At 43.5% G+C, this 26,656-nt stretch overlaps 2 protein-coding genes across 13 annotated transcripts in view; both read left to right on the forward strand.

Moving 5' to 3' along the window:
* The window catches only part of MAP4 (microtubule associated protein 4), a 200,329-nt gene that overhangs the window by 146,014 nt on the left and 27,659 nt on the right, over window positions 1–26,656 (forward strand). For 10 of the 12 annotated variants that reach the window (XM_034998405.1, XM_034998404.1, XM_034998403.1 and 7 more), the window contains one exon: window positions 1,472–4,810. The exons of the other annotated variants lie outside the window; for them this stretch is intronic. In XM_034998405.1, the coding sequence (XP_034854296.1) occupies window positions 1,472–4,810 (3,339 nt within the window). The remainder of the gene's footprint in view (window positions 1–1,471; window positions 4,811–26,656) is intronic. 12 annotated transcript variants of the gene reach the window in all.
* On the forward strand, window positions 23,635–26,399 carry LOC118005965 (short transmembrane mitochondrial protein 1-like). The gene has a single exon (XM_034998420.1). The coding sequence runs from the start codon at window positions 25,823–25,825 to the stop codon at window positions 26,051–26,053; it is 231 nt and encodes a 76-aa protein (XP_034854311.1). The 5' UTR covers window positions 23,635–25,822; the 3' UTR covers window positions 26,054–26,399.

The following is a 26,656-nucleotide window of genomic DNA, read 5'->3' on the forward strand; positions in this document are numbered from 1 at the left end:
GCTCCAAGGTACTTTCTAACTTGGAGTTCAGTCATTCAGTGAACTTTAAGATTACGTGTTTTTGATGTAAGCCCAAAGCATGTGTGTATGATTATCGACTTAATGATTCTCTGCTCACTTCTCTGTGACTGATTAGAATGTGCACTTGAGGACAGGGACCATGACTTAACGTCACTGAGATTCTGTAGTGCTTATATACTGTCTAGCCCCAAGTAGGAGCTAAATAAATTTCGATCTTTTTAAATGTTGTTTTAGCAACAAATACATCAATAAAGATTTATCAAGTCCTTATCATGTACAAAGTACACCATGCTGAGGCATATAGTTATCTAAGTCTGGGTCCTTGCCCTTGTGTTGTTATATCATAGCCTGGATGGTGAGGAAAGTTGCCAGGCGTGAACTCTGAAACCAAAGAGTTATATAATAATTCAATAAATAGTATAAGAGATAGCACCAAATAGCTGCTGGTTAATTGCCAAATTAAATTTAATAAATGTTGTGTAGTACTAAAGCCCAGCACTTTTTTGAGAGAAGCAGTAATTGACCTGAGGTGTTAAATCAAGGGTAGGATTTGGAGGACATTGGAGGGAAAAACAAGAACAAACGGTGCTATGTAAGTGTTCTAATGTTCTCTGAAATCATTTCATTGGGTCAGACTTGACAAAAGCTGTCCTAGACCTGCTCTCAGTGGGACTCTTTCTAGGACCTTAAATCCATGCTGCATTGACTTGGCGACAGGAGGTTGGAGCAGTTGATTTCCTGAAACTTTTCTAAGGGTGGTTATCCTAATTGTTCTCATTCTACCTACTGGGCATTATGTGTATTTTTCTGTCTTTCAGGAAGTACATTTAGGAACAGAACATTGAAATCTAACACATTTGTCTTTCAAAGTAGGAGGCTTTGGTTCTGGAATGATGAGGATTTTTCTTTGGCCAAAATACTAATTCAGTATCTTTTTTTCTTTTCTCCCCCCCGCCCCGCTACCTCCCCAGCATAAGTCTGGCCTCCTGTTTTGTTTCCCAGAGTTGATCTGGTTAGCCTGACAACTAATTAATATAATATTGGTGACAGACTCTTAGAATTATAAATTCTGTCCAAAATCATATATATTTCATTCAGTTAATTAACATATGTCACCAAAAAGAGATAGGAGCTTACCATCTTGTTGCAGAATTGGGAATTATGTACCTATTAAAAATAATGACAAATATAAATATCAGATGAGATTTACAGGCACTACCTATTGAAGATCTCTGAATTTTTTTCTTTACCTGAGATGATGATCTTTGTTGATTTGCTAATTCCAGTTAAGAGTGAGAAATACTTTAGAAAAAAACTGTTTTCCTAAATCAATCAGTGTGTGGGTTGGTGAAAATAGACTTAACTGAGTCAGTAAATGGACTTTTTTTTTTTTTTAAGAAACAATAACAAGGAGTTTTTTTGGAACTTTGGCCAACTTCATGTATTACAGGTACCCCTCCCACACAAGGCAAACAAGTGTGCAGACCCAGTGATCGCAGGTCCACTCGGCCCAGGCCTGCCAGGGTCCCTCCTGAGCTGCTGGGAGGCTCTTCTCCGTGGAAGACTCTCAATCCCAGCCTGGGCCCCTGCTCTTTGTCTGAGTTGGGTTGGGTCCCTGGTCCGTCTACTTATGGTGAGCCTGGGAACCAAAGGAAAACTACTCATGTTGACTTCCTTGAACCCAAGCGAGATCTTGGCAGGGAGGCCTGGGAGATAGAAAGCCCACCAATGATGATGAAGAAAAAAAAGAAGAAACCAAAGCAAAAGAGATATTCTCAACCCCGGGCTGGGGGACCTTGGGATGACAACAGTGCAGACAACCATAAAGGTCATCCCTTTACAGCAGACCCAGAGAAATCAGGGATTCTCCCCACCCTGCCTCCCACAGTGGGCACAGAATATGGACTGGCATCCAGAGAAAATTTAAAAAAGGAATGTGAAGTGGAGTCCAGAGCCGCCAAACTGGTAGCTGAGAACTTTGTCTCAGAAAGTCTCAGCGTTCCTTTGTATCCTTTGGAAGAACCCCTGAAAACTGCAGGAAGTTCTCAGCCTAAGCCAGGAAGAGAAGCGAAAGTCAGTGGTAACAAGTCAGTACCACTGGGCCAGGACCAGAAATGGCTACAGCCAGGTGAAGGCAAACCAGAGTCTACACCCCACCTGAAGACTCCTGTGGATGAAAGCCGGACAGTAGGCTCACCTGGTCTGAAAGAACCCTTGACAGAAGTTTCTGCACACAAAGTAGAAATTCCTTTGGAGACCAGACCCAAAGAGGGTTGCTCTCCTGTCTTGGACCAAGAGGCCATGGGTGGGGATTCAAAACCCACAGCAGCAAAAAAATTGCCTGATCTGGTACCCACTTTGCCAGCAGGTACCTCGTTAGGAAGTAGTCTAAAAGAAGGGAATGATGAAAGTAAAGTGACTAAATTGCAGAAAGACAAACAGACAGGGTTTTCTGAAGGGATTAAAGAACTAACAAAGGAAGCTCTTCCAAAGCCAAGCCAAGAGATGAGCATCTTGGCTTCCAAGCAGCCGCAGGACGAGATGTTAGTTCTGACACCTGGGCTAGAGAATGAGCCATCTCAGAGAATGGCAGGCGATGGCAGAAGCAGGAAGGCAAGGGCAGGTTCTGGGAGGGTGAGAGCCAGTTCTGGGAAGGGAAGAGCAAGATCTGAGCCACCATTTTTTGTGGACAGCTGGAAGGATGGTCCAGCTGTTCTTGTGCCAAGTGAGCCAGCCCCTAAAACTGAAAGAACGCCTGCCGGGGAGAAGAGTGAGGAGCTGGGTTCTTCAAAGCAACCAGGGACCATAGTGAGTCTCACTGAGGGGGTGGTGATGGGGGAGCCTCCAGAGACGGCTGACACTAGGGGGGCCAGCACCTCACACATGTTGATTCCTTTGGGAAATGGGTCAGGCACAGCTCAGACTTCCAGCGCTAGAACAGAAAGAGGGGCCACAGCCGTCGATAAGGGTGTCAATAGCCAGAGCAAGGAAGGAAAGTGTCCTTGGATGGGTAGTGAGGCAGCTCCTTGGATTTCTGAAAAGCCTAAAAAAAGGAGTAGTGAGGGGAAAAACAAAAAGTTCAAAAATAATTATTCCATACAGCCTGCTAGAATGGAGAGCAAGGAAGAAACCCCCAACCCACCTTTTGTAGGGAAGGATAGAGATGCTGGGAGTACTCCTCATCAAAACAAACACGTAGGACTCGCTTTCCCTTTAAATCAGGATCCTTTGTCCCCAAGTACATCAGCTATTCCCACAGTGGAAGTAGGTGACCGAAAGGGGAGGAGTGATGAGGTTAATTCTTTTGAGCTTGGGGCTCTTGGTGGGAACAAGACAAACATAGTCAAGGACTCCACTGTTATTGAACCAGCTACCAAGGTGACAGATGTGAGCTGCCAAGGCCAAATCCAGGGGACAGGATTTGTCCCTTCAGCACTGTCTATAGAGAATAAGACCAATGCAGCCAAGGGACATGCTTACAAACCAAATGAAAGGAGCAATGATGGAAAAAGTAAAAAGGTTAAAAATAGTTTTCCCGAGAAGCATCTTCTGGAGAATAGGATAGATGCGTCAAAAATACGTGTTCCCATGGAAACCACAGGGGACCACAGAACTGAAGGAATGGGCTATGTGGACGAAAATAGAAATATCACTTTTACCTGCCCCAGAACACTCCCAGGGTTGATGAATAAGTCAGCCCCTCCAGAGGCTCTGGAGTCAGCAGCCTGTAAAGGACTGCCCACTCCTGCCTCTCAAGTAGTAAAGGAGGGTGATTCTTTTCCAAACCTCTTGGCAGAAAGTGGGCAAGAGACCTCTCTGGCCCAGATACCCAAATTATTAGTGGTAGATAATTGCAGCAAAGATGGAGTCCCAGGTGAGGAAAGACCCAAGGCCCCCTCCGCTGTTAGGCCTTCTGCAAGCACGGGAGGAGGGGTTGCCCTCACTTTTACAGCAGCCGTAGAAACAGTTAAGAGCCAGGGAGGTAACTGTCTTACGAATAAAGGTGAGCTTGCTGATCCCATGAAGAATGAAGCAGGGATGGATGGAGGACCTGTGATGGGAGGATCTGAGTCAGTGCCCAGTGCTGCATCTAAGCCTTCAATAGAAAAAATCACAGAGCTCGCAAAGGGACATCTTTCTGGAGTGCCAGTAGAAGACCAGAGCCTACCAGGTGAGGTCAGAGTCCTAGAAGCATGTGCAGATATGAATAATTTTCCAACACACTCAGTTAACAAAAAGAAAGAGTCTGAGGAAGGTTCTGCTGCAGTTCAAATCCCTGACTTACTGGAAGACAAAGCACAAAAGCCCGGTTTCTGTGAGGACCAAAATGCTGACAGTCGAGATTCCAAGGACCCAGACAGTTTGAATAAGGAGGTAGATAGGGCCCTTTTGCCTCCAAAAAGTGAAAAAAATAAAGTGGAAGAAGTTAGTCCGGCTTCTAAAATCACTGAATCGGAACATATTTCCTCGGCAACACCAGAATTCCAGTCAGATTTCCCAGACGGCAGAGCTGTAGGTCCTCCGTCGTGGGCAGTAGATAAGTTCGTAGTGCCTACTTCCAAGGATCCGGAACTCCCAGAACCCAAAGATAAGATCTCGGAGGCCCCTGACAAAATGACCGAAAAGTCTGAGCCGAAGGCACCAGGAGAAGGGAAGAAGGAAGATAAAAGCCGAATGGCAGAACCCTTGAAAGGCTACATGAGACCCACCAAGTCCCGAGGCCTTACTCCACTTTTGCCAAAGTCTACCGTCCAGGAGCGAGAGAGACCCAAGCAGCTGAAGTCCAGCGGTATGCCCCTGCCGTGGGGAAATGTGTGTGCTTGTGGCTTTTGAGTCAGCATCCAAAAGGCAAAGAGCTTGTGCTTTGGTTCCATCCAGACTCTAATCATCCTTGTTAATCGTTGGTTTGTCAGCATGAAAATGTGTAACTGCTAATTACGTGTTTTCTGCAGCCAAGGCATGCCTTGTGTCCAGCTTAAGGAGGCTGGTGACTTGGTTGCATGCCTTTTTACCCAGCACTGAACCTTGAGTTTTAGGGGAAGTTGAATTTCAAACAATGAATTGTTTAACAGAAGGTCTATCACCATCCACTATTCTTAATTAAAAAAAAAAAAAAATGTGCCTCCTGTGTGTAAAGCTTACGGCCAGATTTAATCATTATTTTGTATAAGGATTCACAGGAGGAAAGAAAACATTTCAGGTCCAGCTGTATGCGTGGGATTTATTTTCTTGTCAGTATATATTTGTAGCTTGTGCTGGTGGGACTGAATATCCAAACTGCTTTTGGAGTCATGAAAATGGTCTTCCCCATATGAGGACATGGTGACTAGCTTCCGACCAGCATTGCTAGGCACAGACTCTGTGTTTCTAGAAGTGGGAAACGATCTCTCAGTGATGCAACCACATCTTCTACCAGTTTGCTGTTCATAGCCATTGGCCACAGTTGCACGTCGGGTGGAGTTGGGGCATAGTCTTTGTCCATGTGACATAGTCTGCATCCTTGGACAAGTCTGTAAAACTTGCTGATGTGGGATTCTTCCTATTTTTGCCCTTTTTGGACCTCCTCAGTCAAGTACTTGGAATGAGACTGAGAAAGATATTTCCTTCGAGATTTAGAAATGTTTTCTTTCTTTTTTTCCTGAAAAGTATACATCTAATCATGACTTCCCAGAGCCTAACCTTCAAAAAATGTTTCCTAGCCTTTGAGGTTTTGCAGCCTTCTGATGATGCTGTTTCTCACCTTGCATGATGCAGCTACTAACTCCAGAAATTTAAAACAAAACGAAACAAAAAAACACAAGTTGGCCTTAGGGTTTTGGACAGCCTTCGTCAGGGGATGATGTGCTGCATGATATGGACTTTTTGTTTTGGGTAAAGCTTGTGCTTTGCATGGATTTTGTACCCAGTAAGGAATACATGCTGTGTGAGTAGAGAATACTAAAGGTCATTATCTGCATAAGACATTCTCATCTTTTCTGTTTTTATCTTTCTTCTGTTAGCTACCCTATTGCCAAGGCAGAAAATGAAGTCATAGATAGAGGGCGTTCCAGCCTTCGTTAGGATTTCAGTGTTCTATCGAGTTCTTTCGTGTTAGTTTTTAGACTGGTTCTTCAGTTTGAACAGTGATACAAAGGGTGACGTAAATTTTCTGAATGCTAGCCATTTCTTTTTGCTCACTATTTCTAAAGAAATGTAGTTAGAGGATTTGTTTGAGTAAGCAAAGCAGAAGTTTCAGAACTTTCAAGGCCTTGCCTTGGCCAAGCCAAGCTCAGAGAGATTGTGTTGGTAGGGGTAGCCCTGCAGAGTGGCTGAGGAGAGAATGGTGATTTCAGGCAAAAGTTATTGTTTCTTCTATGACTCTATCACACCTTCCCCCTAAGGACAGTATTTACTTTTTTTAATAGTTAAATTTCTTTTTCAGGGTGCCTCAGTCATTAAGCGTCTGCCTTCAGCTCAGGTCATGATCCCAAGGTCCTGGGATCGAGCCCCACATCGGGCTCCCTGCTCAGTGGGAAGTCTGCTTCTACCTCTCCCACTCCCCCTGCTTGTGTTAACTCTCTCACTATGTCTCTGTTAAAGAAATTTTGAATCAGTTAGTACATTCCCATGGTATGAAGGGGTGTGCACTTAAACGTAAGTCTGTGTCCTTCCATCAATCCCCAACCAAATTTCCCTCTCCAGAGGCACCCAATGTTAAGTGTGTCTTTATACATCCTTCCAGAGAGTTTATGCATAAAGAAGCAATGACATATACATTTGTGGATTTTATACAAATGAGACCTACCGTACGTACTGGTGCGTGCCTTGCTTTGTAAACTTAACAGTTTTGGGTTTTTTTTAAAGATTTTTATTTATTTGAGAGAGAGAGAGAGAGAGAGAGAGAGAGAAAGTATACAAGCAGGGGGAGAGGCAAAGGAAGAGGGAGAAGCAGACTCCCCACTGAGCTGGGAGCCCAGTGTGGGGCTCGATCCAAGGACCTGGAGATCATCACCTGAGCCGAAGGCAGATGCTTAACCATCTGAGCCACCCAGGTGCCCCTGTAAACTTAACAATTATTTTAAAGGTCTTTACAGATCAGTACAAAGAAGGGGGCCTCATTCTTATTTAATAGCTGTATAGTATTTTGATCATATGGCTATAACCTAATGTATTTTACCACTTCTTTATTGGTGGACATTTAGGTGTTTCCTAGTTTTTCTTTATTAGAAGCAAGGTACATAGACTGTTCTTGTATGTACAGAATGTCCTAGTTGTGCTAGCACATCTGTGTAATAAAAAAGGACTCTGGAGTAGACTCTGGTTTGAAGACTGTGGATTGGTAATTTTGACAGGTGTTGCCCCTCGGTCCCCCGTAGGGCCGCAGAGGTACACTCACACTCGGCACATACCGTACTGCCCTCCTCTGTACTTTCTCCACTCCTGCGTGTTCCTCTGACTGTGTGTGCTGACCTTACGGATGAGCATTTGTTTCTGGGCTTAGATTTATTTTGTGTTTTACTTATTTGGTGACTTCCTTATGTATTACCAGGTTTATAAAAGAACATATAGTTAGCAATATATTTACTTCCCTATTTCCAAAGAGGATACGATTGGCAAAAGAGAATGAATTTAGGGGCGCCTGAGTGGTTAAGCATCCATCCATCCCTACTCTGAGTTTATGAAAATAACTTCTATTTTTAATTTTTCATATTTTGGATCTCTGATCGGTGTAGAATTGACAAGTGTGTGTGTGTATGTGTGTGTGTGTGTGACTTATGAGATGTGACATAGAATTTCTTGGTCGTCGCCTACCAGCATGTGTCTAATCTGTCTCCTACTGAAGTGCCACCCTTGCCAGGCTCTGCATTCCTGTGTGTATTTGCTGTTGTCCGATCCATTGGTCTTTCCACTGAGGCTTCAGTAGCATAATGCGGCTTTAATAGTATGTTGTCCTAACTAAGAGGTCTAGTCCCACTCCTCACCCTATGACTGTTTTTTAGAGTTTTCCTGACTCTTCTGCCCACTTATTACTACATATAAAATTGAGAATTGACTTGCATAGTTTTGTAAAAAGATAAATAAAAATCCAGTCAGCATTTTTCTTTGAATCACATTAAATGTATCGGTTATCCTCAGGAGAGGTGATGTCTTGTATGGTGAGATTTTCTATCCAGCCACAGAATACTGTGCCATGTTCAGTAACCTCACATGTTTGGGTGTGCGTGCCTTCCTCCCTCACTGGGGTATTTTGATGTTTTCTTCATGCAGATCTTCCAGTAAGAAGATCTTCCATGCAGATTTCTAGTAAGGCTTCTTCCAAGATATCCAGGAAGCAGGTGAATGTGCAGATACAGAGCTTCAGGCAACCCTGAGGCAGGGAACTGAGTGGAATGGGGAGTGTAGTGATTTTTGATAGGAGACTAGGCAGGTGGCCCCTCATACTAAAATAGCATTGGTCATGTAGACTCTGAGGTTTAATCCATGACTGGTTCTAGACCTGGCCTTGTTAAATGTTTCCTTTGTTCTTCACTTCAGATCATTTGTGTTAACTACCCGCCCCCCAGATTGCCAGTGATTAATAGCAACTACCATCTATCTGTTGAGTGAATACCATGTGCCTAGTTATCTGTCGATAGGTAGTAGGTAGGTCGTCATTACATACACACACACCAAAACAATGGTATGAAGTATTCTCTCCATTTTACAGATGAGAAAATGGCGACTCTCCACATGAAGGTCATGCAGATAGTATAATATCAGAGGTAGAATTTGAACCCAATCTTTCTGACACTAAGGCCTGTGCTTTTCTCATTCTTGCCTCAGAGGAACCTTCAGAAATTTTAGGTCTTAAAAAGAAACAGATGAAGATTGACAATTGGTCATTATATTTTTTTTATTTTAATATCTAAGCACTAACTAAGTACTTTTTTAGGTAGAGAAATGGAAACACATCATGAGGACATAAATTTTAAATCGGAGGCTAATTTGGGATTGCGATCTAGGTCTTTTGGCTCTGTCTAGCATTTTATTCTCCAGGCTGAGACTATGTTTGATTTATTCATGTGTTTCCTGTAACAGCTAGTATTGAGATTTACATATATATGCTGCCTAATGACATTTTTAAAATTATAAATGAATTATCTTAGGTGCCCCTAATGAATTTTCTTTTGCCAGTCTTATCCTCTTTGGAAATAGGCTAAGTGAATACATTGCTAACTATATGCTCTCACTGTTTCCGCTCCTGTTATGTTTTCATGCCACTCTCAAGTTTACAGAACATTCTGCATGTTCTGAGGCATGGAGGATTGTAAGACTTTGGGAAATCTAAGCTCACTTTGTCAGAAAAGGACTTCCCGTGGGACTGGTTTTTGTGAATGGAAGAGCAGGTGTGAAAGGACGACCCTCTACTGGACTCAAGTCTGTGCTGTCGCTTCACACCAGTTGCTTCCCTGGCAGCCAGGTAGAGCTGTGAGTGACAGTGCATTTGGCATGTTGTCCTGGGAGTGCAACAGTCACCATGGATCCCCGTAGACAGGCCCTTCCCTTTGCCATAGTTAAAACCTGGCCGCCTTTTTTCTGGCTTCATTTCTTTTTCTTTAGTTTGCCTGAGCCCTTCTTCCAGCAGCTGAGAATGTCAGTTTATGGTGGGAAGTTCTCTTGGCATGAAACTCGAAGTAATTTATAAACCCCAGATCCTAACAGTTTCATAAATAAAATATGCTCAGCAGATGAAAAAACCATTTGTAATCTTAAAACTTGCTACAATTTTACAACCGGAGAAGTATGTGTTTGGTAATATCTTTTTTCTGCTGCCTCCTTCCCACCTACCTGCTCATTCTCTGGCTTTTTAAAAAATAGCTGTATATTAAAGAAACTTAATGGGAAATTCTATATGTCATACAACTAAAAATAGCTACCATTTTTTGAAACTTACTATATGCTCAGCACTGTCTTAAACTCTTTTAACCCTCAAAGAATCCTGGGCTACCGTTTGCCTCATTTGACCAGAGCATGTAAATATTCTTTGAAATGAGTCCAGCATATATTAATTTTTCTACTTTAAAATGAGGTTCTTCCCCTCACACTCCCTCACTGGTCATTTTTATCTTCTGGTGACAATAATATTAGAAGACCTGGAAAACAAACGATAAACAATTGAGCTTCTGATTTTTGATGTTGCAGGTATATTTACTTATTTAAAATATGAAGGTGCACCTGGCTGGCTCAGTTGGTAGAGCATGCAACTCTTGATTTGGGGGTTGTAAATTTGAGCCCCGCATTGGGTGTAGAGATTACTGAAAAATAAAATCTTAAAAAAAATAATAAGATAAAATAAAATATGAAGTGGACAATAAAGAGGTCTTCTTCCATTTATTGTATTTCCCTTTATTTCCCTTACCTTATTATTTTTTTTTTAAGATTTTATTTATTTTTTAAGATTTTATTTATTTGACAGAGAGAGAGAGTAGAAGCAGGGAGAGTGGCAGGGAGAGGGAGAAGCAGGCTCCCCACTGAGCAAGGAGCCTGATGAGGGGCTTGATCCCAGGACCCTGAGATCATGACCTGAGCTGAAGGCAGACGCTTAACCGACTGCCTGGGCGCCCCTCCGCCCTTATTACCTCTTAACTTTAACCTAAGATATTGAAGCAGGTCATTTCAGCTGTGAGCAGATTGAAATTGTTCGTTTTTAAATTGTTTAGCAATGATGGCAGTTTGTTTAAGTTTAGACAAAAATGTAATTGTCATACAAACATTGCCTAGTGCTCTGTAAATAGTGGACACTCAACATGATTTGGACTTTTTAGTATTTAGTTCATTCATTCATTCAGCAGACACCAGGTAACATTACTCCCACATTCTAAGGGTAGATTAATGACCCACTCTCTACTCCTCAAGGATTCCAGAGTGGGGAGATAAACACACAAACAGATAATTTACTGTAGTGAGAAACTCAGTTCTGTAATTTGAGCTATGAGTTTGTAGAGCAAAGGCGAGTAAGCTTTCTAGGGGACAGACTGTGTAAAGGCATAGTGAAGTACAGGTGCATGGAATATTTGAGAAGTAGCAAACATTTTGCAGTGACTGACATATAAGTCAAATTGGAAAGCAGGGAGATCTGTGAAACATTCTGAGATGAGATTGAGAGGAAGAATATAAGCTCTTTTTTTTTTTCTTTTTTTTTTTTAAGATTTTATTTAGTTGACAGAGACACAGCGAGAGAGGGAACACAAGCAGGGGAAGTGGGAGAGGGAGAAGCAGGCTTCCCGCAGAGCAGGGAGCCCGATGTGGGACTCGATCCCAGGACCCTGGGATCATGACCTGAGCTGAAGGCAGTCGCTTAACCAACTGAGCCACCCAGGCACCCAAGAATATAAGCTCTTGAAGGGTTCTGGGAGTCCTGTTGCCTCCATAAGTGGAGGATCTTAGACTTTGTGACTCGTGGTGGAGGAGATGGGGAGGTACCTATTTTAGTTGGATGATTCTCTTTTCTTTTTCATGGAGGCTTATGGGAGGGTCAGTACTATGCTAAAAGAACAAAGGGTTAGAGATTCCAAGTCCTACTTCTTGGGGTACGTTTCATCTGTAAACATTTTAATGCTTTAGGGTGTCAAATGACAAAAATAATAAAATTTAGTAAGGAATTTGATGTCCTTTATTCAAAGGAAAACAATCCATGGATTGGGGAAGTACAGTGCCTAAGAAGCAGAGGCGCTCTCTTCCCGAGGGATTTTGGGCAAGAGCGAGTTTTATAGAGCATTACAAGAGGGACTGTGTAACAGCATGACTAAGAGGTTAGAGACTTCCTTATAAGGCTAGCAGCAGGTCCTATTTTCTAGGGTAAGGTAAGCTAGCTAAAGCTGAATTGGAGGGTTGTAATTGGTATATGTTAGATTTCCTTGACAGTGAGCCGTTTTCCAAATGTGCAGACTTAGATTTTTAGACTTTAGATTTGTGATGTGAGCCAGGCCTCCATTTTATGGGTCCCAGTATGCAATTTATCTTTATCAGGAGTCACAGAAGTTCGATTTCTAGCTTTGGTTTTTTTCATCTTGTTTGCTTCCCAATCTTTGAAACTTAATTAGGGAGAATCACGGTTTTCTTGAGTTAAACATGTACTAAGAAATGTGTCTGAAATTCAGTAGAATATGGCTTTGAAATGTTTTTGCATATAAGTATGTGCATATAAACACAAACATCATTTCCTTCCAGGTAAGAAACTTAGACTGCAACTTTGTACCCTTCGGGTTTTGTTAGTAAGGAGTGTCATCAGTCATTGTAATCAGTAGAATCATCGACTGTCACTGTAGTGATAATTTATTAGAAACTGTTTCCTGGAGACAGTAACTGGGAACATTTGGTCAATCTGGAAAGTAGCTTCGTTGCCTTGGTAACGGATAGGAAAGATGCAGGGAAACCAGTTGTGGAACATACCAAACCAAGGCCCTGAACACGTTGAGCGCTCGCTCAAGGCCCAGGCAAAACCAGAAACATCTGCCAGTTGTGCCAACACGCTTGGAGGCTAGACATGCCGTTATATGGTCCGATGAACGAGCCTTAGAAGCCACCTACTGACCAGACATATGGGAACCTCTGCTCTTTCCTCAGACTCAGAATGGAACGGCAAAGTCTTTAACCCAAAGGACCTTCCAAATTGGAACCTCTCTAAACGAGTTTAATGATGGGAAGGGTCAGGCCAAATGATACAGAGTCCATATAAAAGGAATCCACTCATCCTTCCACTGAGAGAACTTTTCTAAGATCCTACTTAACGTGTATCCGAGTGCTGGGCACCCCCATGGCAAAAATGGACTGGTCATTTTCTCGCTTCCTAGTAGCTCCCAGAAAAGGCACATAAGTAAAAGATTATGGTGTAGTTGCCGAATCCTAAGACAGAGTAGAGCAAGTATGATGTTGTAAAAACATGAATGAGTCAGTTTGGGGGTGAGGGTCTGGGAGACTTCACAGAGGTGACATTGAAGTGAGTTCTGTAAGAATAGTAGAACCTAGAGGAAAGAATTCCAGTGGCGGCGGAGTCTAGAATTGAAGCCTTCTGGTTCCTAAGTACATTTATTTTTGCCTGGACATGCTCAGCCTTTTAAGACTTCATGTAAGTTTCTCATCTACCAACTTGATAAAAATATCACAGTGGCTGGGGAGGTTTGAGTTCTTACTACAGCTGTGTCCTGGGGGTGAATGTGAATTCTCGAGTGAAACTATGTCTTTAATTCTGAATCGGACCAGAGCACTGACAGAGCCATCCTCCGATTTTACTAATTCTTCTGTACTAGGTTTTCCCCATCTTTTGTGATCCAGGTGGCATTCACCTCATTTGAAAATCTTTAAACCCATTAATTCTTGTTCTGTGTGATTTCTTCCTTGGTATGTGTTGGTATAGCCACTCTATCCCCTTCCCTGTGTAAAAGTCTCTGGATCTCCACTTTTTTTTTACTGAAGCAGGACCTGCCTGCCTATTCAGAAACCCCATGAAGGGAAGCTCACAGTGTTGAGGCACTATACAAAAACATAACATAAACTTAAGGGTTTTTTTTAATTTATTTTTTTATTATGTTAATCACCATACATTACATCATTAGTTTTTGATGTAGTGTTCCATGATTCACTGTTTGCATATAACACCCAGTGCTCCATGCAGTACGTGCCCTCTTTAATACCCACCACCAGGCTAACCCATCCCCCCACCCCCCCTCCCCTCTAGAACCCTCAGTTTTTTCTCAGAGTCCATAGTCTCTCATGGTTCATCTCCCCCTCCAATTTCCCCCCCTTCATTCTTTCCTTCCTGCTATCTTCTTTATTTTTTGTTTGTTTGTTTTTTTGTTTGTTTGTTTGTTTAAGATTTATTTATTTATTTATTTATTTATTTATTTATTTATTTATTTGAGACAGAACGAGAGAGAGAGCACATGAGAGGGGGGAGGGTCAGAGGCAGAAGCAGGCTCCCTGCCGAGCAGGGAGCCTGATGCGGGACTCGATCCAGGGACTCCAGGATCATGACCTGAGCCGAAGGCAGTCGCTTAACCAACTGAGCCACCCAGGCGCCCCTTCTTTCTTTTTTTTTAACATATAATGTATTATTTGTTTCAGAGGTACAGGTCTGTGATTCATCAGTCTTACACAATGCACAGTGCTCACCATAGCACATACCCTCCCCAATGTCTATCACCCAGCCACCCCATCCCTCCCACCCACCGCCCACTCCAGCAACCCTCAGTTTGTTTCCTGAGATTAAGAATTCCTCATATCAGTGAGGTCATATGATACATGTCTTTGTCTGATTGACTTATTTTGCTCAGCATAATACCTTCCAGTTCCATCCATGTCGTTGCAAATGGCAAGATTTCATTCCTTTTGATGGCTGCATAATACTCCATTGTGTGTGTATACATATATATATATATGTATACACACATACATACCACATCTTCTTTATCCGTTCATCTGTCGATGGACATCTTGGCTCTTTCCATAGTGTGGCTATTGTGGACATTGCTGCTATAAACATCGGGGTGTACGTACCCCTTCGGATCCCTACATTTGTATCTTTGGGGTAAATACCCAGTAGTGCAATTGCTGGATCGTATGGTAGCTCTATCTTCAACTTTTTGAGGAACCTCCATACTGTTTTCCAGAGTGGCTGTACCAGCTTGCATTCCCAATAAACTTAAGTTCTCTTGAGAATGGAAACTCATAACTGAAGATTGCTAAGGAAGAGGTTACTCGCACCTTCCTCATTCTTTGCATAATTAAAACAAAACAAGATCATGATGAAGGTATAAAGTAGACAGTAGAACTAAATGCATTGCTTCTTTTTCTCCTTTATTTCAAGCTTGCTTTGCCCCCTAAACCCATACGTATATACACATTGTATCTTAATTTGGAAGTTTTGAATTGATCACAAGAAGATAAATTACAAGTATTGTAAATTAAAGCATGTAGTACTTGTCTTCACTGAGCAAAACAGAAACAATGAAAAGGAGATGCATCCAGTGACTAAGATGAAGTTCTGCTCAGCAGTGTGGGAAGACTGGTGGTTAAAAACCAAGCATCTTCCATGTGGCTTTTCCATTAACTCACCATGTGATCTCAGACAAACCACTGCATTTTCCCTCCTTTAGATCCCGTTTGCTCTTCTGTAAATGGGCAGATGAAGGTAGAGGAGTTGCAGCGTTCTGATCCTGTCCTGTAGCACATAGTTCATTGTCCTTGCAGTACTGTTTTTATAAAATGATCCTTATCCGTTTAAGGAACAAAACAAAGGAGCAAAGGGGGAGAAAAAGTGAGACAAACCAAGAAACAGACTCTTAACTACGGGGGAATGGAGGAAGCAGGTGATGGGGATTAAGGAGGGTACTTGTGATGGGCATCGGGTGATTCAAATAAAAACTTAAAAAAAAAAAAGTGAAAATAGAATAAAATGATCCTTGTCCTCAGAGCTTGGGAGAATAGAATATTATTTTCTTTAGGCAATTCCTCAGATTTTGAGAGCTAGCTAGCTTTTCTTTTTCTCTTATCTGTTAATTATTAAAATTGGGGTTTGTATGGTGTTTCTTGGTGGTGGTGGTTTATTTTTGCCTACCTTTGTCAGAGGGGACCTCATGCGGTAATTCTCCAGTCCAGGGATTTATGCTTTATCATTTCACATCAAATTCCCTACTGGAAGTGGTAAAACCTACTTCATACATGAATACATTTTCTTAGTGTTTTGTTGGGGGTTTTTTATTTTATTTTATTTTTTTATTTTATTTTTTTTTTTAAAGATTTCATTTATTTATTTGACATAGAGACAGCGAGAGAGGGAACACAAGCAGGGGGAGTGGGAAAGGGAAGGGAGAAGCAGGCTTTCCGCCGAGCAGGGAGCCTGATGCGGGGCTCGATCCCAGGGCCCTGAGATCATGACCTGAGCCGAAGGCAGTCGCTCAACCAACTGAGCCACCCAGGTGCCCCTGTTGGGTTTTTTTAAGCTAGCATCAGTGGGTACATTCTCTGTGTTAAATGGTTTTTATGTTGTATTACTTCACCCCTACACAAGGGGTGGATTTTATGGGTGTCCCCATATTATGCCTTATGTTCTCCTGTTGTGCTCAGACCCTGTGGTGACACCAAGCTTATGTGTAAGATTGAGCATCTAGCTGACATGGTGTCTTGGGCACTCACCTGTACTCTGGACTTCCTGTCTGGGCTTATACCTCTTGGCCACTGACCCCTCAGATTGCCTCTTAAACTCTCTGACTCTTGAGCCTTATAACTCTGAGGCCTCTGCTTGGTACAATAGCCAGATGCCACATCATTGTCTTTTTTCAGGCTGACCACAGTCCTGATAAGCAATAAGAACTACGGTCCAGAATATGTGCTCCTTTGTGACCGGCCGGCTTTATTCTCCTGGTTCCTGCTCCTGGTCTTTGGCTGACTTGCAGTTTGCTATTTATAGATAGAGTCACTGAGACAAGATATGTGGGATTTGAAGGTACCAGGGACTGGCAGTTCTCGTTATTGCCTGAGCTTTGTTTGTTTTGTTTGTTGTTGGTGCCAGTGGGAGGGTTTGGATAAGCTGGCTAGAATTAAAAATCACTGGACTCTAGGGAACAAGTGTCCATGCTTGTTCTTCACCTAGGTTCTCTGCCCCGTCAGAATATGTCAGCCAACTCAGACAGCGGAGTTGTCTCGTCAGACGTGCTTCTGCAGCCCCTAGTCATGCCTCTTCCAACAGGCAGCACCCTTGCATGGGGAGGGGCGGGGTCTACCGAACATACTGGCTCCTGGAGCCCCAAGTTAAATTCCCTCTGAGCTGGACATAGCAACAGACCTGTGATTCCTTGATGCACATTTCAACCTTCTCATTGAGATGTAAGAGTGTTAAAACTGAGAGACCGGAAGCCACCTTCAAGATTCCCCGCATTTTATGGATGAAGAAACTGAAGCTAGGAGCAATTAAGTGCAATACTCGGAATCGTAACTATTAAGTGGTACAGAGAGATTTTAAAACCTGGTCTTCTGACTTCAAGCCAAATTAATTTATTTCCCCACAAACCCAGATTAGAAGGTGTCAGTGAATTGAGGCTGCGCATGTTTGTTGGGGGCAGGGAGTGACTAGTTTCTGAGTGGATGGGGTTGTTGAGGCATACCTGATGTCTAAGGTATTTTCTAAAATGTGTCTCTGGCTTGTTTGGACAGCATTGCAACAACAGCCTCCCGCCAGACTTTCCTAACTTTCATCATATATTATATATACTTAATTCTATCATTTACTTATAATATATATATATAAGAAGGCCAGGATTCAGCTGTATTTCTTCACCAAGCCTTTCTGTGCCCAAGACTCTCATCTTTCTTTTTCCCCAATTACTTAGTAGAATCATACCTTTCTGGCACCCCCTTCATTTCATTATGCATCTTCACTTCCCTTTCCTTGGTGGGAGCTTTGCGGTAGAGTTAGATGATCTTGGTTCCTTGCCAGTGAACCTTTATTGGCTTCCATGTGTATTGCTACTAAAGTGCCTAAGGTCGAGAGGAACGAGAGGCTCAGTTTATGTTCAGGACAGAGGTTAAATGGAAATGCACATTTTTTGAGGATTTCAACCCCACCACTCCTGACCATGAATGTAGCCCAGTGTTAGGTACTGTAGAAGGCGTATATGGTTGGTTCCTGCACTATAGTTGGGGACTTGAGAGAAGCTATGTGAATGGTATGAATAGTAGAGAAGGGGTACTTGGAGACAGGCTCCAGTTAACAAAACTTTCCTGGGCTGGGTTTCGGTTATCTCGTCAGGTTTTATAGATCAAAGAGAACAATCGTAACTTGCCCTTTTTTTTCTAAAAGCATTATTAAAAACTGTAACGAGATCAGTGCAGTTGATGGCAGATGGCTTTAAAACAATCTATCTAGCCTGACTTTTCTTTGTCTTGGAAAAAGGCATCTCATGTATTCTTGAGAGAATATTTCATGATGGTAACTTACAGGGGAAGCAACAAAAATCAGCTATGTTCAAGGTAGAATATGGCCTGTCCTTTCAGTGTAACTTTCTTTTTCAAGAATTTCCTTTTATGGATTCTTCAGTCCTGAATGTACAGTTTATAAACTCAAAGGCCAGCACAGCAAAGGACCGTGCTGGATTAAATCGGGGCCGTGGGCCCTGTCACAGATTGCCAGAGTCTCTGCACTTCAGAGGTCAGAGGAAAATCAACTGGCCCCCGTGTGTTCACATGGCAACTAAGTCAGCTGACTGGGAAGAGCAGGGCTGGTGCAGGAGGGAGGGACCCCGCTTGTCCAAGGAACCAGGGGGGAGCAGGGTCAGGAATCAAAGTGCAAGGCAGGGAGGGTATGTTGTCACACAAGTGTCTTGTAACTGGGATATACGTCTCCAAAGCCCTGATGGCTGAAATCCGTGAAGGAACCCTTTATTAAACTCTGCCACGGTGCAGAGCTACAGATGAAGCTCTCCCTGGGCTTTGGGGATTCCACTCATCAGTTTTCAAGTGAATTTGATAAGTTGCTATGACAGCAAACCCACTTGTGCTCTGAGAAATGAACGCCTCCAATTTTGATACTACATTAAGGTCTTTTTTAAGTGAAATTTTGAGCCATTTTCTGAAATCATTGTTCTCGAAGGGTTATGACTGGGAATTGGCAAATGAGTCTTGTCTGTTTTTAAAACGGTTTTTTGAGTGGGTGAATGGGGAAGTGTGGGCATAGTGTCAGATAAGTGAACATGTGAGTATGCATGTATCTATATCAGTGAAAGCCGGAGTAATTACTATCCTCAGTTCCCAGATTGGCACCATACCGTGTTGTAAATTGCAGATCTAAACAGAGTGCTAGCTCACAGGAAATTACACTTTCAGTTTAACAGTGGCATTTGATTGTGCAGAAAGTAGCAGGTTCTTTCCTTTCTCTTTCTTTTTCGTTCTTTCTTTCACACTAGTAGGTACATGTAGCACCCAGCTGCTGGAGGAGAGAGGAGCTTTGGGGGAAAGATAGGTTTTGTCATGAATACTGGGGACTTGGTGTGATGTCACTGCCAGCTCTGTGTGATCGTAGGTGGTGTTAGAGCTCCAGGAGCGAGGGGGGAGAGCAGTCGAAGAGACGATGTCGCTCTCAGACAAGCAGCCTGCCTCTTGCTCTGCCGCTTACGGCCAGCCCTGTCAGGGCAAGCCTGCAGAGTGCCGAATGGACCCCCCAAAAGAAATCCACCAAGCTGGATTTGAGTGGCAGAGGACAGAGGGCAAACTGAATGAAATCGGACTGAATGTCAGCATGGATGGGCAGCTGAAAGACGGGCTTGTGAAGAATGCCAGCTTCCTGGAGCAGAATAAGCTCTGCTTCTTTGAGGGGAAGCTAGACAAAGAGCTCAGCACTGAAGTGCAGGACAAGGAGTATCAAGCAGCCTCGGGTCACCTTGAGAGCAGGTATGTGATTTCAGAAACCTGCCATTCCTCGGGGGGGAACTCAGTCCACCAGAAGACAGCTGAGTTCCATGTGGGACCCGGAGAGGGTCCAGACAAGAACAAAGCCTCTACAGTTCAGGGGATGGTGGCAGGGAAGAATGGGCCAGAGACCAAGAGCCAGCCAGATCTGGATTTCCCTGGGGCTGCTGACATCCCCACCCAGTATGTTAAGGAGCAAGAAACCAGTGTTTGGAACCCCAACTTTCATCCAGTGGCTCAGGGCTTGAGGGAAGCAACTCCAGGAAAGGAGAACGGCATCACCACCGGCTGCCAGGTGACTGGGGTGGTGAAGGATAACTCTGGGCCGCCTGAATTTGAGTCCTCCCCATCGGTGGCCATCGCGCGCCCAACCCCCACAGTTGAGCCTTCACCCACTGCCATTCCACCGATCACTATGGTGGAGTTCCCACAGGAGTATGTAAGTGCCAGCTCTCATGACCGAGACCACGAGAAGGAGCTGGAGAGATTGACTTTTCCTGAGGAGGGGGCTTTGCTCAACCAAGTGCCCCAGCAGAAAAAAGCAATGCGCCGGGCCCTGTCGGAATGTTCTCACCTCTCGGTTCCCCCAGCTGTCAACCTTGCAGATAAGTATCCTGAGCTCCCTGCCCGAGAAGAGCTTTCTTCTGGCCTGCCGCCTCTTACCAGTAGCCCCGCACCAAGTCCTACGCCCAGGAAAGTGGGGGCTCCTGCCGTAAGGCGCTCCATGACGGTGGCTGAGGAACAGACAGCTAACTACAGATTGATCCCCGGGGAACTGCCCATCCCGTCTATTGCAGAGATGCCTCCTTTCATCTGTGAGGAACCTGTGGCCGAGAAGAGAGAAGACCTGACCCCCTTTGGCAACAGCAGCAGCGACAGCTCCGGGAAGAAGGAACTGGGCCCTGCTGGGTTGTGTCTGCATGGAAAGCTGGAGCAGATTCCTGAAGTAAGCAGCAGGGAGAAAGGACAAGAAGGTGTTAGTGAAACAAGAACGGATTCCTGCTCCCAGCTCTGCCAAGGAGGTGAGAAACAGCCAGGAGAGACGGCTCTGGCGGGGAAGAAAGAAATTGAGGTCACTGCAACCCAGAGCACTCCATCGTTCCTGTGTGAAGAGACCCCACGTGATGGTATGTTTCTAAATTTTGCCTCCATGGGGAACAAGCAGACAGCAAGGAAGAAACCGAAGTGACAGATTACCGGCAGGAGCGTTAGGCAGCTTGTTACCGCCAGAGTCTGTGTGCCTGGGGAAAGCTGAATTCTTTGCATTGGAAGGTTGCTGGGAGTGAGGCGAGAAAGTGAACAAAGTGAATCTAGCTAGGTCAGCCTGAATGCTGGCATGACGGATAGTGGGGCCTGGGGGTGTGGGCCGATGGGGTCAGAGGGTGGCGGACATAAGAAATAGAGCCCCTTACTTGACCTCATGTCACCCTGCCCACCCCATCCCCCATCCTCCCATCCCTCAGCTCCCTGTTGGTTTGAACCAGATGATTCCTGAGCCCTAAATCATCCAGTCACAACTGATTGATTTCCTTGCTTGAAAATCTGCCACTGTGTGGATTCACAATGGGCGTATCAGCACTAACCTCCTCTCATTAAGTAGCACAGCCTGGGTGCAAGCTCTGTTTTCCATTTCGCTTTTGAGAACATTTTACTTTTGTTCAAGTGGAAAAAGAGCCTTTTAAAACTGGCTATTTAATATTCTTTTCCTGTTCTTCATGTTTGACCCAATCTTGCTTCTAGTCTTCTCTTTCTGTATGTGTGGGGGTAGAATTTGTGGAGAGAAGGGAAAGAAAGGGAAAGGAGAGAGAAGGAGAGACTTGCACTTAATAAACAACTAACCGTCAGGGTCTTTGTGGCTGCCTCCTGTGTCTTTCCCTGGCTCTTCTCTTCCCCATCCCCCCCCCCCCCCCCCCCCGGTTTTTGTTGTGGGTCAACAAAAGCTTGTTTTCCTCCGAGTCCAGTTTGAGCACAAAGGGCCGTGATTCACAAGCTGCTTAATGGGGATTTAAACCATGTGTGCTGTCTGTTAAAAAAAAAAAAAAAAAAAGCCTCTTTCCCTAATACTTATTCCTCTCAGTACATTTTCATGAAGTTTTTTACTCCTTTTCTCTTAAAATTAGAAGTGGTGTTTTCCTAGGGGAAGGGGTAGTAGAAAGGACCCTAGAAGACTAAACAGGGTTTTTTAATGGAGATGGGCGAAGAAGCGGCATAGCTCCTCTGTGATTTTTGACTCCAAGACAACAAGAACTCGGGTACTCTGTGCTGTTGCTTACTTCTAGCTGGGGCAGAACTGCAAGCCCCTCGGGGATAGGATTGTGTCATCTTCTTGTTGATCCGCTGCTGCCCAGTTCCGTGCCATATACCTTCTAGGTGGTAATGAGTGCAGAGTTTCGTTTATTTCAAAACAAGTTTATCCTAGTTCATGCTAACAGAAGTTCATGGTGGTAGAAAAAAAATTCAAGTAACTTGCAAACCTCACTGATCTATTCACCTAATAAAATGTTTTAAGTGCCAACTCTGCTAAACACCATGTAGGTAAAACTAGATATTCATTTACTTAACATGCTTTCCGTCTGCCAGTCACTATCTAGGCACTGGATATCGTCATTAGATTGTCAAGCAAGTTATGATCTAATTGGGGTTGGGGAAAGGAACAGTGAGAGAGGGGTGAATCATGGAAACTACCTGGAGGAGAGGGAGCCTGGGACTGTCTAACATTGCGAGGGAAAGCCTTCCAGGCAGAGGAACTCATGTAAACAAAGGTATGAAGCCTAGACAGCTCACAACAGGTACAAGAACAATGGCCAGTATTCGTGGGGCACCCTTGTAAGGATTATTTAATTTCAAAGAACGGAAACACGCTCAGAGGAACTCAAATTTATAAAAAGGTGTTTATTGACAGGGAATCTCAGGGAAGCCAATTGCAGGAAGTGTAGCCAGGCTGCAGCCATTGTGTGCCTCTCAGAACATCTGCTTTGCTCTAAACACGTGTTCTATTCTCTTCCCTTCTGGGAACTGTTTTCTCTCTGCCATCTCTTACATTTTGCTGCTTTGGTGACTGGTCCGCACAGGGCATTGGGTTGCCGTGGTTTGGGCTCCGTGCCCCACTTCATGCTACCTTACATCCCTTATTATCTGTTTACCTCATTCATCTGGGGGCTTCTCAGGAGAAGAGTGTAGGTTGAGCAAATGTGTCCAAGCCATCTGTACATACGTGGCCAGAAATAATGGGAGAACAAATCTAGAAAGTTGTTTGGAACCCAAGCTTCAAATGCCCCCCTAAGATGTTTTAAAAAAAAAAAGTGGCTGCCTCTGACAGTAAAGTGGCCCAAAGTCGGCTTTGGGATGACTCTCCTGTTTTCAGTAGATAAGATGAACTGGAGGACAGACGATTGAGGGCAAAAATTCTTGTGACAACAGCCTGATTCGTGTAGTAGTAGCAGGTGAAATACGACATGAAGGGGAAGTATAATAGGTGAAATCAACTAATCAACTTGACTTGAAAACTGGGTGTGGAGGGTGAGAGAGAGAGGAGTCAGAGTGGTGCTCTGACACTGAGCCTGGGTTTCCCCACAGCATACATACTGGAAAAATCCAACAGAAGGGAGAAGTATGGTAGAGCAGTTATGAGTTCCGTTTTGCGCATTCTTTTTCGAAACTGTGGGGACATTTGGGTGGTGGTCTCTAGCAGTTGGTTGGCATAGACCCCTGAGGCAAAGATGGAGGGTCATGGTGAGAAGCGCCATCTGGGTGGGAGACAGCAGTTTCTGCTTATGTGTATGTCAGGTGTTCTTCACTGGATGACAATTACTTATACAGGTTGAGATGTTAACATGCTTATGTCATAGGCAGTGCGACTTTGTGTTCATGTTGTTTACTGAAAAATCCTATGCCTGTTGAAAAATGTTCATAGTGGTCTGGGGCTAATGGCAATAAGTCACACATTTGGTAAGATATTCTTTCAGCTTGCTATAGAAAAAAAAGACATTAGCAACGCGTAGGTATGGGTTTTTTTTTCATATATTTTTAAAAGATTTTATTTATTTATTCAAGAGAGAGCATGAGCCGGGGGGAGGGAGAGGTACAAGCAGACTCCCCGCTGAGTGGGAAGGCCAATGTGGTGCTGGATCCCAGGACCCGGAGGTCATGACCTGAGCCACTTAACTGACTGAACCACCCACGTGCCCCCATATTTTTAAAACAAAGCAAATTCAGTTTTCACTAAAAATACATAGGGTTTCAAACATCAAAAAGTACAAAATGCTATACATTAGAAAATCTCCTACCAAGAGAAGACCACTTGATTCACTTTTTTTGCTCCTTTCCTCTAAATACAGATAAATACCCTGAAAAGAATTCAGCAGACAATTATAAAAGGAATCTGAAAGGTGGAAACGAGAGGGCAGACTGGGAGGGAGCTCAGGACTTGAGGAAGGACAGTGCACATGAGTTCCCTGGGTTTTGTTTCTAATCTCCCATGTACCCAGGTCTGGGCCCTGTGGAGTACCTGCAACCTAGAAGTGCCAGCAAGCATAGGCGCCCCCCCAAAAAAAAGAAAGAAGAAGGAGAAGAGAAGGAAAAAAAAAGAACGAACAAAAAGCCTACTTTTTCTTGCTAAAAGACCAGGAAAGGGGAAAGCCTATTTCCCTCCCCATAACCAGCAACAGCAGTGGGCTCAGTCCTGTTGAGCAGTGCTCATGAGGACCTACCTGTTGCCCATTCCACACCTGACAGCACTACAGTACGACCTATCCCTAGTCCCCCACAGCACCAGGGACACCCACAGGCCTGGCGTCTTATAGCCTTCTATCCAGGAGCAGAACGGGACCTTGGGAGGTTTCCTCCTACAACCTTAACCTCCAGCAGCAAAAGGCCAGGTAAGTGCTTCCTGCTTCCGGTGGTACCTGCAGAGATCGAACAAAAGTCTTGCCAGCGCCAGGCAGCCAGAGAACAAGTCAAGAGAAACTGCATTCTTTGGGTCCAGCATTGCTCAACCCCCACCTAGTGAAACCACCTGGCCCAGGGAAGTGCCTTCAGCCCTTACTGGAAGTACCAGCAGGCATTGAGTGACAGTCTCAGGAAGCCAGAAGAACACAGCAGGCCAGAATTGCATTACAAGGGCTCTGGAAACTAAATTGTCATTGAAACTACAGCCAAATTTAAAGAGTGATTGCCTGCTAACATACAAAATTAGGACTTTAAAGCAGCCATTATAAAATTGCTTCAAGCAATGATGAATTATCTTGAAACAAATGAAAAACTAGAAAATATCAGCAAAGAAATAGAAGTTATAAAAAAGTACAAAATGGAAATTATGGATAGGAAAGATAAAATAATCAAATTAAAAACTATGTCTGATGGGCTCAATAGTACACTGGAAATGTCAGAGAACAGAGTCATTGAACTTGAACACAGATCAATAGAATTTATTCCATCTGAACAACAAGAGAGAAAATAGACTGAAAAAGAAATACTACAGCTCCTCAGAGACTTTGGGACAATAACACAAAATCTAACATATTATTGGAATCCCAGGAGATGAGAAAGAATGTGAGACTGAACAACTATTGGAAGAAATAATGACTGAATACTTCCCAAATTTGTCAAAAGACCTAAACCTGCAGATTCAAGAAGCTGAATGAACCTCAAAGAGAAAAACCCAAGGAAATCTACACCAATATATATTATAATTAAATTCTGCAAACTAAAGACAAAGAAAAAAAATCTTAAAAGCAACCAGAGAGAAATTATGTATTAGCTGTTGGGGAACAGCAGTTCAGATGACAGCATGATTCTTACCGGAAACCTTGGAGGGCAGGAGGAAGTGGCACAACATTTTTCAAGTGCTAGAAGAAAAGAAGAGTCAAGTGCAAGTTCTATATCTGGTAAAACTATCCTACAGGAATAAAGGGAAAGTAACGACATTCTTAGAGGAAAACTAAGAGCATTTGTTCCTAGCAGATATACCCTTAGAGAAAGGCTAAAGGAAACTCTCCAAAAAGATAAAGATACCATAACAGGAGGAGGCTTGGAATTTCAGAAATGAAAGAACAACAAGAACAATGGAATGGGTAAAAATCGGGGTAAATATAAATGGACTATCCTCATGAATTTTAAAAATCATATTTGATGATTGAAACAAAAATTATAGTACCATCTGATGTGGTGCTCGATGTATGAAAAGGAAATACCTAAGACATTATATTTAAAAAGCAGGGAGAACAAAAGATCCTAAATGGAAGTAAGCAAAACCATACACTCAAAAGCGAAAAGTGAAAATGGGATTTTAAAAAATGTTTAAGTAGCCCACCGGCAGGCAAGAGAAACAGAGGGAACAAATAAAAATAACAGAGCCACCCTCCATGCCCTCCTCACTGACACCATGCTCCAGTTCCTACTTGGATTTACTTTTAGTACCATGGTGGGAATGTATCTGGCTCAGAACTATGACATACCAGACCTGGCTAGAAAACTTGAAGAAAAAAAGGACTTGGATGCCAAGAAGAAACCCCCTAGTTCATGGAGCAGACTCCAGCACTACCTTCTGGATATTCCGATTCTGCTGTTCTTGAGGGCCTCCTTACCATCTGAACCAAAATTCCAGCCTCAGTGATTTTCCTTTCTCCTAGATCCTCCCTTGGCTCAGAGCACAAAGGGGGCCACAAGCGAAGAACTATGCTTTTCCAACCACCTCATCTCTTCCCTTCCTCCTTCCAGCCACTTGAGATGGCCTAAGACTGGAACTATGGTGCTAGATTAATGAATGTGACCTTTAATTAGTAGTCTCTTCCTTCATTCTTTGGGATTTCTACTACTTTTTTCCTAAAGAAAAATGGATGGGTTTGCGTAGCTGATTAGATTAAGCAATGCTGATTACACAGTAGCAATTATAATGGATGTTTAAACATTTGGTACTAAGTTATGTTTTTTGGGGGGGTTTTTTTGTTTTTTTAATTTGACAGAGAGAGAGACACAGCGAGAGAGGGAACATAAGCAGGGGGAGTAGGAGAGGGAGAAGCAGACTTCCCGCTGAGCAGGGAGCCCAATGCAGGGCTCAATCCCAAGACCCTGGGATCATGACCTGAGCCAAAGGCAGACGCTTAACAACTGAGCCACCCAGGCGCCCCCTAAGTTACGTTGTTTTGAATTAATTAAAATTAAAGTCTAGAGGGAAAAAAACAAATAATAAAATGTCAGTATAAGCCTTAGCCTATCA

This window comes from Mirounga leonina, unplaced genomic scaffold (assembly GCF_011800145.1).
Source record: "Mirounga leonina isolate KUSES-001 unplaced genomic scaffold, KU_Mleo_1.0 Mir_94, whole genome shotgun sequence".
NCBI classification, from domain to species: Eukaryota; Metazoa; Chordata; class Mammalia; order Carnivora; family Phocidae; genus Mirounga; species Mirounga leonina.

What these genes read in the sequence shown, in the direction of transcription:
- LOC118005965 (XM_034998420.1), top strand. Translation starts at nt 25,823, where the DNA reads ATGCTCCAGTTCCTACTTGGATTTACTTTTAGTACCATGGTGGGAATG.